At 37.2% G+C, this 12870-nt stretch overlaps 1 protein-coding gene across 1 annotated transcript in view; it reads right to left on the reverse strand.

Moving 5' to 3' along the window:
- ABCA5 (ATP binding cassette subfamily A member 5) overlaps window positions 1-12870 on the reverse strand; it is a 74875-nt gene that overhangs the window by 24689 nt on the left and 37316 nt on the right. Inside the window, exons 15-20 of the mRNA XM_049636416.1 lie at window positions 12332-12470; window positions 11261-11351; window positions 10929-11068; window positions 9857-9976; window positions 5470-5671; window positions 2376-2545 (exon numbers count right to left, since the gene is read on the reverse strand). Coding sequence (XP_049492373.1) covers window positions 2376-2545; window positions 5470-5671; window positions 9857-9976; window positions 10929-11068; window positions 11261-11351; window positions 12332-12470 — 862 coding nt within the window. The remainder of the gene's footprint in view (window positions 1-2375; window positions 2546-5469; window positions 5672-9856; window positions 9977-10928; window positions 11069-11260; window positions 11352-12331; window positions 12471-12870) is intronic.

Consider the following 12870-nt stretch of genomic DNA (forward strand, 5'->3'; position numbering starts at 1 on the left):
CAATGGCTCTGGAGCCAGTCAGCCTGGATTCAAATCCAAACCAATATATACACAGGCCTTAAAAACAGAACCTGGCACACAGCAACTGCACAAATTTTAGCTGAAGCTGCTACTATTAACGTTGAAAATGTATCTAGAATACATGAAATTTGGTTACGTTTTGAGAATTAAAATCTATCTGGCAATCTTATGTAACAAGATAACCTACTGGGCTCAGAAAGATAGAGACAGGCAGGGTATGGAGTAAGGTAAGATCACTCTTTAGAGGATTTCTGTGTGCTCTGAGCTGACACATCTTATACGTGTCTTACATGCCTTAACTGTCTTAAAATATTAAAACACATAATCAGGTCTCCATCTATATTCTTTAAATTGCCTGGAGCCAAGGGAAAGACTGTGAATCCTGTCTGAGGTTTAAATCTACACCAACAGGTCTGATGAATGGAAACAGTTTCCTCTACATCTTCACAAAAGCCAGAAAGGACAAATGAGGCTTTGAGGGAAATCAAAACGAAACAAAGGAAAGCACTATCAGTAACTGAAAACAGTATGGCAGGTGGATCAGACTCAGCACCAAACTTGAGTGTCAGAGAAAATGGTGCTCTTGGTGCTTTCATTGGTGCTTTTTTATTTTTATTTTATTTTTTTTTTTCAACGTTTTTTATTTATTTTTGGGACAGAGAGAGACAGAGCATGAACGGGGGAGGGGCAGAGAGAGAGGGAGACACAGAATCGGAAACAGGCTCCAGGCTCCGAGCCATCAGCCCAGAGCCTGACGCGGGGCTCGAACTCACGGACCGCGAGATCGTGACCTGGCTGAAGTCGGACGCTTAACCGACTGCGCCACCCAGGCGCCCCACATTGGTGCTTTTTTAGATACAACATTTACGCTTTATCTAGTGCCTTAAATGACCTCTCATCTCCAGTTTGCCTCTGTGGCTCTATACTCTTGAGAAGAGAGCTACATTATAACTGAAGGAACTGTATCACCTGTGATACAAAAAGCTTTGCAAGGAGCATGGATACAAGCCAATATAGACACAGACGCCAGTGATTCCTAAAGGAAACATGGCTTTGTTTAGAACCAACAAAGCCTAGGAAAATATAGGGTACATATGTATGCAACTCTAGAAATACTAGAAAATAACAAAAGGGACAAAACTTTGAAAGTACTAGAATTTCTACAGATCGAGAATGAACACAAGGCAGAAAAATTTGAAATACACAATTTCCCAAACACACAAAATATGTGTATCAGAGTATAAGCCTCCATGCAGTACTATACTTTAACATCATGAAATGTAGATTAAAATCAAAACAAAAATTCTAATGAAAGAAGTAACATCACATTTTCTATTCAAGAGTAGTTTTCTGTCATTCTTCCTCCAAAGGAATAAAGATTGCATAATAAAAAGAGAGCCACATTTTAAAAGTGATGATTTTAAGAGTAATTCATAATCATCCCTAACTATGATGATTATCTTAACATGGTCAAAGCTCTTCCATTAATAGTGAATCAGAAAGGAGAGATACTAGAATATAGGTGATGTGTTGGAAAATATTAAACCCCAAAGAGTTTGTGAGTTATGCAAATGATTGCATTAAATGCAACTTCCTAACATATTTCAGCAAGATAAGCAAATAAAGCTGCCTTCTATTCTGCTGTCAATCTGCCAGTTAGCTAACCTTGATTTACTCTTCAAGAACCTTGGGACTAAAAACGACCCATGCAGATGGGAGATTTTGTAGGAACAACTGATCATGTAGGAATGAAATTTTGTACTAGGTTTTAACATTTTGAAAAAGCAGAATTGAGCCTTGCTCAAGGCCATGGTTCTTTAGTTTTTTCATATTTGACAACTAGGTAATTAAGAATAATCAGCAAATCCAAAAATACTCAAAACCAATTTAATGTATTTGATTATAAATATTTGTATCTAAGGCAATTTTTCTTAATTCTAACTGATTTTTCAGATAGTCCTTGAAAAACTGCTTAAGCATTTCTATTTAGATATAGAACTGCGTAAATGTTAACTCTTTCTAAAAAGGATGTTTCAATTCCTGAAGTTTATTTCGCTTGTCATAAACTATGATAGGAAACACATTGCTCGAGAATATGCAGCTACCATTAAAAAATGAAATTTTATTATCATAAACAGTACAAGGTTAGTTTTAAAAACCGTAATCTACATTTAAACCAAAATTTCACTTCTGTAATGTATTACTCAGCATCAGTGATTTTTTTCTTTTAGTTCAGTTTTAAGACAGGCCATGCCTTTACCTTACATCTATTGCTAAAATCCCAATCTCTGACCTATCACCCACCACCCCAGGCCCCAGCCAACACACATTCACAGACCTTCACACACTCTCACCAGTAGAATTTTGAAGAAGCAGAGCTGTTTTGTATTTATGAGGTTTATCTCCAGGTTTTAGGAAATACAGGTCTGGAACAAGTTTGATGGGAACCACAGCATTTTTAAAAGAGCGATGCACCAAAAACATAAAAATCTGAACTGCAAAAAAAATTAAAAGCAGAAGCAACCTGAAAGGCACAAAGACAAAACAAGCACAGGGCACATTAATAGAGAAATCTATTTTTAAAAACTCTTCCTTCAAATGACAGTTAAAAGTACTCACGTTTAAAAAAAAAAAAAAAAAAGAAAATTAAAGAAAAAACTTGAAAGAAATAGCACTCAGGAGAATTCTACTCTCCAAAACGATCTCATGACAATACTGGATGGAAAGCCAATATTCAATGACAAAATTAAAACTTATAAAACTAACATTGTAGCCATCCCGAAATTTTTCTAGGGTATGTAAACTTGTGCTTCTAACTTTTTAAGAACCAGACGTTATGCCACATTTACATCTCTGTTGTCTTGAAGGGACTATCACAGCTCCTGCCCTACATCTGAACTATTTACCCTCCACATGTTTTAGAAAACATGATACAAAAATATTTTATATTTTTTTATTTTTATTTTTTTTTTAATTTTTTTAAGGTTTATTCATTTTTCAGAGACAGAGAGAGACAGAGCATGAGTGGGGAGGGGCAGAGAGAGAGGGAGACACAGAATCTGAAGCAGGCTCCAGGCTCTGAGCTGTCAGCACAGAGCCGGATGCGGGGCTTGAACTCAAGAACTGTGAGATCATGACCTGAGCTGAAGTCGGACGCTCAACCGACTGAGCCACCCAGGCGCCCCGATACAAAAATATTTTAGATACAGGGAAGGAAACAAAAATACAGTGAAACTCTGAATGACTGCCATCTTTGAAATGTCATCTATACCACTTTAACTTCCACTGTTCCTCTACAGGCAAAACAAGATATACTCCATACAGTTATAAGGATCGTTATTTGCTACTGGTCAAGTACATAATTCTATACCCTATTCAGAATGACCTTCTATGTGGAAAACAGATATCCTTCTGTCTTATCCTGCAAAATGTTGCTACATTATATGTGATAGGTGTCACAGCAAGTGGGTAGAGACTGCTTAAACTATCACATTTTAGCATTTTATAATTTTCAGAAGCCCTATTGTTTTAATGTTTATTTATTTATTTCTAAGACAGAGAGAGCAAGCAGGGGAGGGGCAGACATACAGGGAGAGAGAATCCCAAGCACGCTCCTCACACTGTCAGCAAAGCCCAGTGTGGGACTCAAACTTACGGAGCTGTGAGATGGTGACCTGAGCAGAAATCAGGAGTCAGACACTTAACCAACTGAGCCACCCAGGTACGTTAGAAAACCTGTAATTTTTTTAAAAAAATAATTCTTTGGGGTGTTTGGGTGGCTCAGTCAGTTAAGAGTCCAACTTCAGCTCAGGCGATGATCTTGCAGTTCATGAGTTCAAGCCCCACGTTGGGCTTTGTGCTGACAGCTCAGCCTAGGGCCTACTTCAGATTCTGTGGTCTCCCTCTTTCTCTGCCCCTCCCTTGCTCAAGCTCCGTCTCTCTCTCTCTTTCAAAAATAAACATTAAAAAAAAAATCATTCTTAAATTATTGTAAGTATACTTAAATCATCATTTCCAAAAACATACTGCACTGAATCCTAGTTCTATAATATTTAATAGGTATTTTAAGTTAAAAAAAAATCAAGATTAAACAGCATTTGGAAACTCTAAAGCTGAAGCAATTCTTTACCATGGAACCTCTTTTCATATGCTCTTTTCATATACCAGCATTTTCATATGCTAACAAATAACTCTTTAAGGGGGGAAATATAAGATACAGTATTTCCTAAATGTACAGATGGTCAAATGCATATTTGTTAGGAATTGAATGTTTGTGTCACCCTCCCCCCAAATTCCTAACTCCCAACTCTCTAACTCCCAACATGATGGTCTTACGAGATAAGGCCTTTGGGAGGTAATAAGGATTAGATGAGGTCATGGGCCTAAGGCCCTCAAGATAGGATTAGTGCCCTTGTAGGAAGAAAGAGCAGAGAGCTTGCTCTGTCTCTCTCCTGTGCTTAACAAAGAAAGTCATGTGAGCACAGAGCAAGATAATGGCTCATCTCTGCAAACCAGGAAGAGTTTGCAAACCAGGAAACAGGACCTGTTTGGTATCCCAATCTGATTTCCACATTCTAAAACCATGATAAAATAAATTTCTGTTGTTGAAGCGACCTAGTCTATATTATTTTCTTATGGCAGTCTGAACTAAGACTTTTACTGTTTTTCAGGGAGTATTTTAGGTGGGTAGTGTTCAATGAAATAAACTGAAACATGCTGATTTAAATAAGTATTTTTCTTTCAGTAACGCTGAGGCTGGAATAAATGAAACACCTGACTGACATTTCTTTGATACTGAATAAATCAGGTCAAGAAAGCAAACGAATTCACCATATCTCAAGCACATAACAACACTCTATTCTTGCTTATTATATTTCTACTGCTGTTTCAGATCTAACAAGATAGGTGTGTATTCTACGAAAGTGCTGAATTTATGTCCCAATAATTGAAAGTCTAGCACCCATGGGAACCTGAGAGAGGTAAAGCAAAGTTGAAAAGTTTTGATCACAGTTCTACAAGCTATAAAGCCTTCTTTATATTTGTTTCTTCATCTGATAAACAGAGATAAAAGTTACTCTTTCTGTTGTTTATAAAAAGCGGCTATAAATAATAGTAACAGACACAGAACAATTGTGAAAAATATAATTGCAAAATAAAACTTAAATACAGTGACAACAATTCAAAATTTACACAATTAGAGAATATTATGTCAGTCCCTCATTATTTAGATGAGCCAAAAATGCTAATTTAAAAAAAGGGTAAAAGCTCTAATGGTATTCAAACAAATTACTAAATGCATAATTCTTTTCTCAGACATTGTGAAGTTACAGTCTTAATCTTTGAAGCTACATAGATTTACCTACATCTACATTTAGAGAATGAAGACGACAAATGGAATTTGCATCCTTAAAAAAACAATTCATCAGGCAGAAAAGTGATGGCACTTACACTGATCTCACTGATTTGCTTTCCCGTTTCAAAGTAAGCAAATGAAACTTTGCTACCGTGTACACCTGCTGTTTCCAAAGGCTCCTGGTGCTCACTAGAGAAGCCTTCGCTTCGGAAAGAATAAGTAAGCTCTGCTCCATTTCGTCAAAAGATTTTGAATCCACTTCCTCCTCTGGTGGCTGCTGAGTAAATACACTATAATCTATTTGCCAAAACAAAACAGAAAGCCAGAAAATTATGGTATGTTCCTTAAAAGGATGAAAATCTTTCAGATACATGTAAATTTTAAAGAAGCACACATCTGGTGGTGATGTAGACAAACGGAACTCTCATATACTTTGGCAATATTATTAAAACTGAACACACACGGGGCGGGGCAGGGTGCCTGGGTGGCTCAGTTGGTTGAGCGTCCGACTTCGGCTCAGGTCATGATCTCACCATTTGTGGGTTTGAGCCTTGCATCAGGCTCTGGGCTGACAGCTCAGAGCCTGGAGCCTGCTTCGGATTCCACGTCTCCATCTCTCTCTGCCCCTCCCCCACTCATGCCCTCTCTCTGCCTCTCAAAAATAAAGAAACGTAATAAAAAAAAAAAAAAAAGCTGAACACACACATAAACTATGACCCAGAAAATTCTCTACTAGGTAGAAATGCAACAAAGATATGTACAAAGGTCCACCAAAACACATGTACAAAAATATTCTTACCAGGGCTCCTGGGTGGCTCAGTCAATTAAGCATCCAACTCTTGATCCCAGCTCAGGTCATGATCTCATGGTTTGTGAGTTCAAGCCCCGCATCAGACTCCACGCTGACAGTGTTGAGCCTGCCTGGGATTCTCTCTCTCCCTTTCTCTCTCTCTCTCTCTCTCTCTCTGCCCCTCCCCTGCCTGCATGTGGTATGCACATGCACACACTCTCTCTCAAAATAAATAAACTAAAAAAAAAAAAAAAAAAAAAAAAAAGAATATTCTTAGCTAGCAACCTATCCAGAATAGTCATAAACTGGGAAAAACCCAAATGTCTATCAACAGGAGAATGAATACATAAGTTGTGAAATATTCTTGTAATAGAATAGTCTAAAAACAATGAAACTGAATAAACTACTATATACCTACAATAGTTTAAACCCTACAAACACAATTTAGGTAAAAGAGGCCAGACACAAAAGAGACATACTATATAACTGATTCCATGAGACAAAACACAGACAAAAATAATCAACGAGAACGGGAAAAATATATGTATTTTTATAAGTGATGCAATTTTCAAAAAATAAAAAATGAAGATGTGAAAATTGGTTTCAGTATTATGAGAACCACAAGGAAGGATTTATTTGATTTATGTTAAAAAATAAAAAATGAGTAAACATTAAAAACTTTAAGAGTGGAATGGAATAATGCATAAAGTAATATTGAACCAAGCCTGGTTATCCTAGGACCTTAGCAACTCAACAGTTTAGATGAATGACTTAGTAAGATAACCCAGTTTAATCCCTCTCTTTCACTGATACAATGGACTAAATCAAACTAAAAATTGGGGCTAAAATATTGTACATCACAATTGTGGTATTCAGCAAGCACCAATTTACCTTCTACAGAATTTGATACATGTATTTTAAAAAAAAAAATGTTATGGTTATTTATTTACTTTTGAGAGAGTGTACAAGCAGGGGAGGAATAGACAGAGAGAGAAAGAGAATCTGAAGCAGGCTCCAGGCTCTGAGCTGTCAGCAGAGTCTGACGCAGGGCTCAAATTCATGAACCGTGAGATCAGGACCTAAGCTGAAGTTGGACAACCAAGCAATTGAGCCACCAGGCACCCCTAGAATTTGATACATATATTTTTTAAGTTTGTTTATTTATCTTGGGATGCCTGGAAGGTTCGGTTGGTTGAGCATCCGACTTTGGCTCAGGTCATGATCTCACAGTTTGTGGTTTTCAGCCCCACATCAGGTTCTTGCTGACAGCTCAGAGCCTGAAACCTGCTTTAGATTCTGTATCTCCCTCTCTCTCTGCCCCTCCCCCACTTGTGCTCTGTCTCTCAAGCATAAATAAACATTAAAATAATAATAATAATAATAGGGGCCCCTGGGTGGCTCAGTCAGTTAAGCGTCCGACTCGGTTTCAGCTCAGGTCAGGATCTCATGATTTGCGAGTTCAAGCCCCACATAGGGCTCTGTGCTGTCAGAGAATCTTGGGATTCTCTCTCTCTCCCTCTCTCTCTGGCCCTCCCCTGCTTGTACTCTCTCTCTCTCAAAATAAATAAACTTTAAAATGAAAACAAATAAATTAATTAAAAGTTTATTTGAGAGAGAGAGACCTAGTGTGAGTGGGGGAGGGGCAGAGACAGGGAGAGAGAGAATTCCAAGAAGGCTCCCCACTACCAGTACAGAGCCCGATGTAGGGGCTCAAACCCACAAAGCCAAAAGATCATGCCTGAGCCTAAACCAAGAGTTGGACACTTAACCAACTGAACCACCCAGGCACCCCCAGAATTTGGCATTTTTAACCTTTTAAAAAATAAAACCATTAAAATTGGCCAAACTGAATGCAAGTCGATATTAGAAGTAAATTTATTCTGCATGATGGACTTAAAAGTGCTGCAGAATAAGGCTAAATAACACCTACACAGCATACAGCCTTCTCATCTCTATTCCCACTACCCAAACATTTCTACCCACTACCTCCTATACCTCAAAGTATTTAGCCCCACAGCTGTAAGTGTCTTCTCCATCTAATTCTCTTCCATTATCCAAGGTATTACAAACATACTCACTGATAATGCATTCTATATTCTGATCACCGACTTCCTCTATTTCTGCTATTCCCATACCTTTATCTCTACTCAATTTCAACAAACTGGACGCATGCCCAAATTTGAGACCTTGTTCTTTCCCCAACTACATAAGATCTAAAACTTCTATGTGAACTTTTTCTCTCCGGCTACAATCTGATATCATGTCCCCATCATAAACCTGCCTTTTCTCCTTTCTCCACATGTAAGAGAAACATCCCGTTTCCTTCACCCTCCCGACCTACCATCACAACCACCTTGCTAATTTTCAATTGTAAGAAAGTTTCCTCAATTCACACCCTCACCCTAAACTGCAAAGAACCAGCTTTGACTTTTACCGCCACTGAAATGGCACAGTCGAGGTCACCACTGGCTTCCATACTATCAAATCCTTCACTGTCTTCTCTGTTACCAAAACCATCTTTTCTGTTCTCATCTTATTCTTCACAGCAGTCAACAAATAAGTGATCACTTCCTTGTGATTTTTGTATGGGCTTTAACGTCTCCTTTTGTGAAGAGAGAAAGAGCAAGGATGGGTCCTTCTTCATCAGCTCTTTTTGGCCCTTCACTGTCCAACCTCAGGGCCCCCCTTCCACTTTTTGTCTGCACTCTCTCCCAGGGTGACTTCAGCAAAACCTATGGCACTATCTACTTCTAACTCCAGAATTTACATCTTTAGCCCCAGCATCTTCACTCAGCTCCAAATGTGTTAATTCAACTGCCCGCTCTACACCTCCACTTGGATGTCTAATAATATAACCAAAATCCAGGCCAAAATTCCTCCTTTCTACAAACCTGCTCCTCCCCCACTCTCAGGAAATGGCAATTCCATTCCCAGTTGTCAAGCAAACAGCTTAGCAATTATTCTTGATCCCTCCCTCTCCCCAACACCTGACACTTAGCCCATCAGCAAGAACTCACCAACACCACGAATGAGACCCGCGTCTATCCGCGCTTCCCTGTTTTCACGACCATCCTACTTCAACGAAGACAACGGTTTCCTAACTGGTCCTCCTGCTTCTACTCATCATTTAAAACTTAAAATGCATTTTTAAATATGCAAACCAGATGTTACTCCTTTGCTTTAAAACTTCGATAGCTTCACACCACACTAAGGAAACAAACCAATTTCTTTTCCAGATATTCAAAGATTCAAAGACTAAACATGATCTGGCCCCTGGCCCTCCCCTATAATCTGCTTGGCTCTCTAAACTCCATCCACAGTGGCCTTTCCTCTGTCATCAAAATCATCCAACTCATTCCTTAATTAACAGTCTGTGGTAGCAGTTCCCTTTACCTGGAAAGCTCTGCAATAAAATGTACTTGGGTTTTTCTCGCCATCCAAGTCTTAGTTTATCATCTTGACACAGTCCTCCCTGAAGATATGATCTAAGCTACCTGCCTCCCAAGACCACCCAATTCTTTCTTTCGTAACTCTGATTACTATCAGTAAATATCTGTTACTTATTTATGTACCTTATTTATCTACTCTTTCTTCCCCCAAATACATATTACACATGCTTGTATGATTATTTGTCTTATTCACCATCTGCCTGGTTCACTGCCAAAAATTTTTTGTTATAGTTTTGTTTCTACCTGCTTGGTCAATTTCTGCTTCAACTTCTAGCTTTAAGAACACATCTTCCAAAGTTGTCATGGAGACACCATAAGAAATAACACCCAAATTTGAGTGAGTGTCTAGAGCAGAAAATAAACCTAAAAAAAAAAAAAAAAGAAAGAATGTTATGAAGTTAAGCATATCATCATGAATTATTCTAAAATATCCTATAAGGATATCCTAAAAGGATATCCCTTTTAAAATGGGATATGACTAAATTTACTAGCATAGTGGTTCTCAAACTTTTTGGTCTCAGAACTCCATTAACGTTGTTAAAAATTGCTAAGGACCCCAAGGAATGTTTGTTTATATAGAGATATATCTAGTAGATATTTATCATATTATAAATTAAACCTAAGAAATATTTCACAGACAGAATGATAGGCAGGGTACATTTAGTCGGCAATATATACTTTATTCTAGTTAATATAATATAGAAAACTAAACTAATACAGAAAATTTCTGTCTAAATGAGGTAAATGTTTTGGGAATTTTGCACAACATATCTGCATCAATAACATCCTTTTAGTTACTATGAGATCCTAAACAGATAAAGGAAATTGAGTTTGAGTTCCTCATTATAAAGTGGAAAAATAATGCCACAATCAAAATAATTCAAGGGTTTACCATATTATCATGTAATTCATTATGGAATCATAAAACTGGAAAAGGACTTGAGAACACATATAAACAATCATGTATGTTTGTGTATAATTACATAATTACATATTCCCAAATTATATCATTTGCCTCTAAGCAAATGGAGCGATCTGTTTCTTGACAACAAAGCAAACACATTTACTTAACATATTAGTTACAGTTTCTCGCATGCTGTTTGTTCAAAAAAAACCAAAGAATGAAAAAACATCCCATGTTAGCTTGTAGTTTCTCATTTTCAAAAGCAAAGTAAAGCAGAAATGGTATATTAACTTCAGTTACCTGGGAACATGTAAATATTATTAAACAGAAAAGTATACAACAAAGTAAATCAAGAAAATCAGTTCCCAATGCAAGATCCTGGTTCAACAACCAAGAAACTGAAAGTAATACCTGCAAACTTGTCCATGTCCTTAAAAGGCAAGCTATACACAAGTTGTTGATCATTCTGTTGTAATAAAGTAGCTCCAGGTATATGTTGTTTAACCAGGGATGAAAGAGATTCTGTGGCACAATATCTGTCTATGTACATGCTAGAAAAAACCAAAAATTGTAATTTTTCTAAGTAATTACTCAGTAAACAACCAAAAGTAAATTCTGAATGCTTTAAGTTAAAGCTAGTGCCATAAAAAATGGCTAAAGTACTAATAGTATGGCAAACCTGAAATAAATTAACAGTAGATCAAGAATATTATAGAAAACAGTCAATAAAGAATAAATGATACCTTAGGCGGTAGCCAATCCCCCATTTACTTTTGAGAAAAATCGAAGAACCAACACATTTCAACATTCCTTGTGATATGACAGCTTTCCTATCTGCAAACAGAAATCTGCATTTCAATTTTAAGTCGGTAACAGCATTAATAATTGGCATTTATATTTTGTGAATTACCATGAAACACCAGTAAGATCATTAAGTATCATTAAATAATCACAACAACCTTATTAGAAAGGTACCAGATTATCATTACCTGGTTTTCAAATGAGAACACTGAGGCAATGAGAAAATACATAGTTTGTTCATGTTTCACTGAGCCAGTAGGTGACAAAGCCAGAAACTGTATCCAGGCAGTTCTGACTCTTTCCTAAAACTGCTTCAAACACCTCAGACTCTTCCTAAGAGGCTTACTATTGCAAGTGTGTTCATAATTCCTTTACAATCAAATGTAAAAACAACAAAAACAAAATGTCACTATGTTGGATTGTTTTTTAACATTTTTTAAAAAACAAAGATAATAGTGAAAAAATAAATCTACAATGTAGACTGTGCTGGACAGTCTGCTTCCTTCTGGGAGACTGGAATTTTGGTATATGGTAGTTGGAGGGGGTCTCTATGACCAGCACCCGGTAAAAACCTTGGGCACTGAGTCTCTAATGAGCTTTCCTAGTAGACAACATTTCACATCAATTGTTAACAACTCATTGCTAGAGAAATTAAGCATATTCTGTGTGACTCCACCGGGAAAGGATTTTTGGAAGCTTGTGTCTCGCTTCCTCCTTGTCCCATGTGCATTTTCACTTTGCTGATTTTGTTCTGTATCCTGTAAGTTTTGGGGTGATAACTCATAAGTATAACTATATGCTGAGTCCCATTAGTTCTTCTAGCAAATTATTGAATCTCAGATGGTCTCCAGGACTCTCCAGCATAAAAATATGTAATTCTTAAAAAGTTTAAAACACACAGCTATGAAGAACACACAGCTTCTTTATTTATTCCTCAGGATTTTGTATCTCTGTGCCCATCTCCTATTTTGGCCCCATGACCTTATCCTACAAAAATAAAGTAAAAATCTCACCAGCAAGAATGTCAGCTTCATCCATGAAATGGGTACTAAACACTGTCACCCGATTAAATTTTCTGTATTTCAGGAGATTCCAAACAATATGACGAGAACAGGGATCCATTCCAGCTGTTGGTTCATCTAGCAATAGTATCTGTACGACAAAGAGTAGGGAATGGCAGAGAATCCTCAGAAAAACTAAAATATATAAATTTATGTGGACATTGAGAAGCTTTCCCATTTCAAATTATTATTTCCAATCAGAAGTATATTAGATCTGGGTTTTTCATTCATATATGAGTTAGCTAAATTTTTAAATTATTAGTTTGGCAAGTGAATATTTTCCTTGTTTCAATATAAAAAACTAATATCAGTAAGATACAAGACGTAAGTGTAATAACAATAAGATAAATAAACTAAAAAACAAAACATTGGTGAGGGGTTGGGAGAAAGATAAATTAACATAAAACCAGAACCCAGAGTCATTCCCAAGCTATAGAGCAGCAAGGGGAAATGTGGCAGGATAGTGGGGACCAATGGGGCTCCTGGCTGCA

This window comes from Panthera uncia, chromosome E1 (genome assembly GCF_023721935.1).
Source record: "Panthera uncia isolate 11264 chromosome E1, Puncia_PCG_1.0, whole genome shotgun sequence".
Taxonomy (NCBI): Eukaryota; Metazoa; Chordata; class Mammalia; order Carnivora; family Felidae; genus Panthera; species Panthera uncia.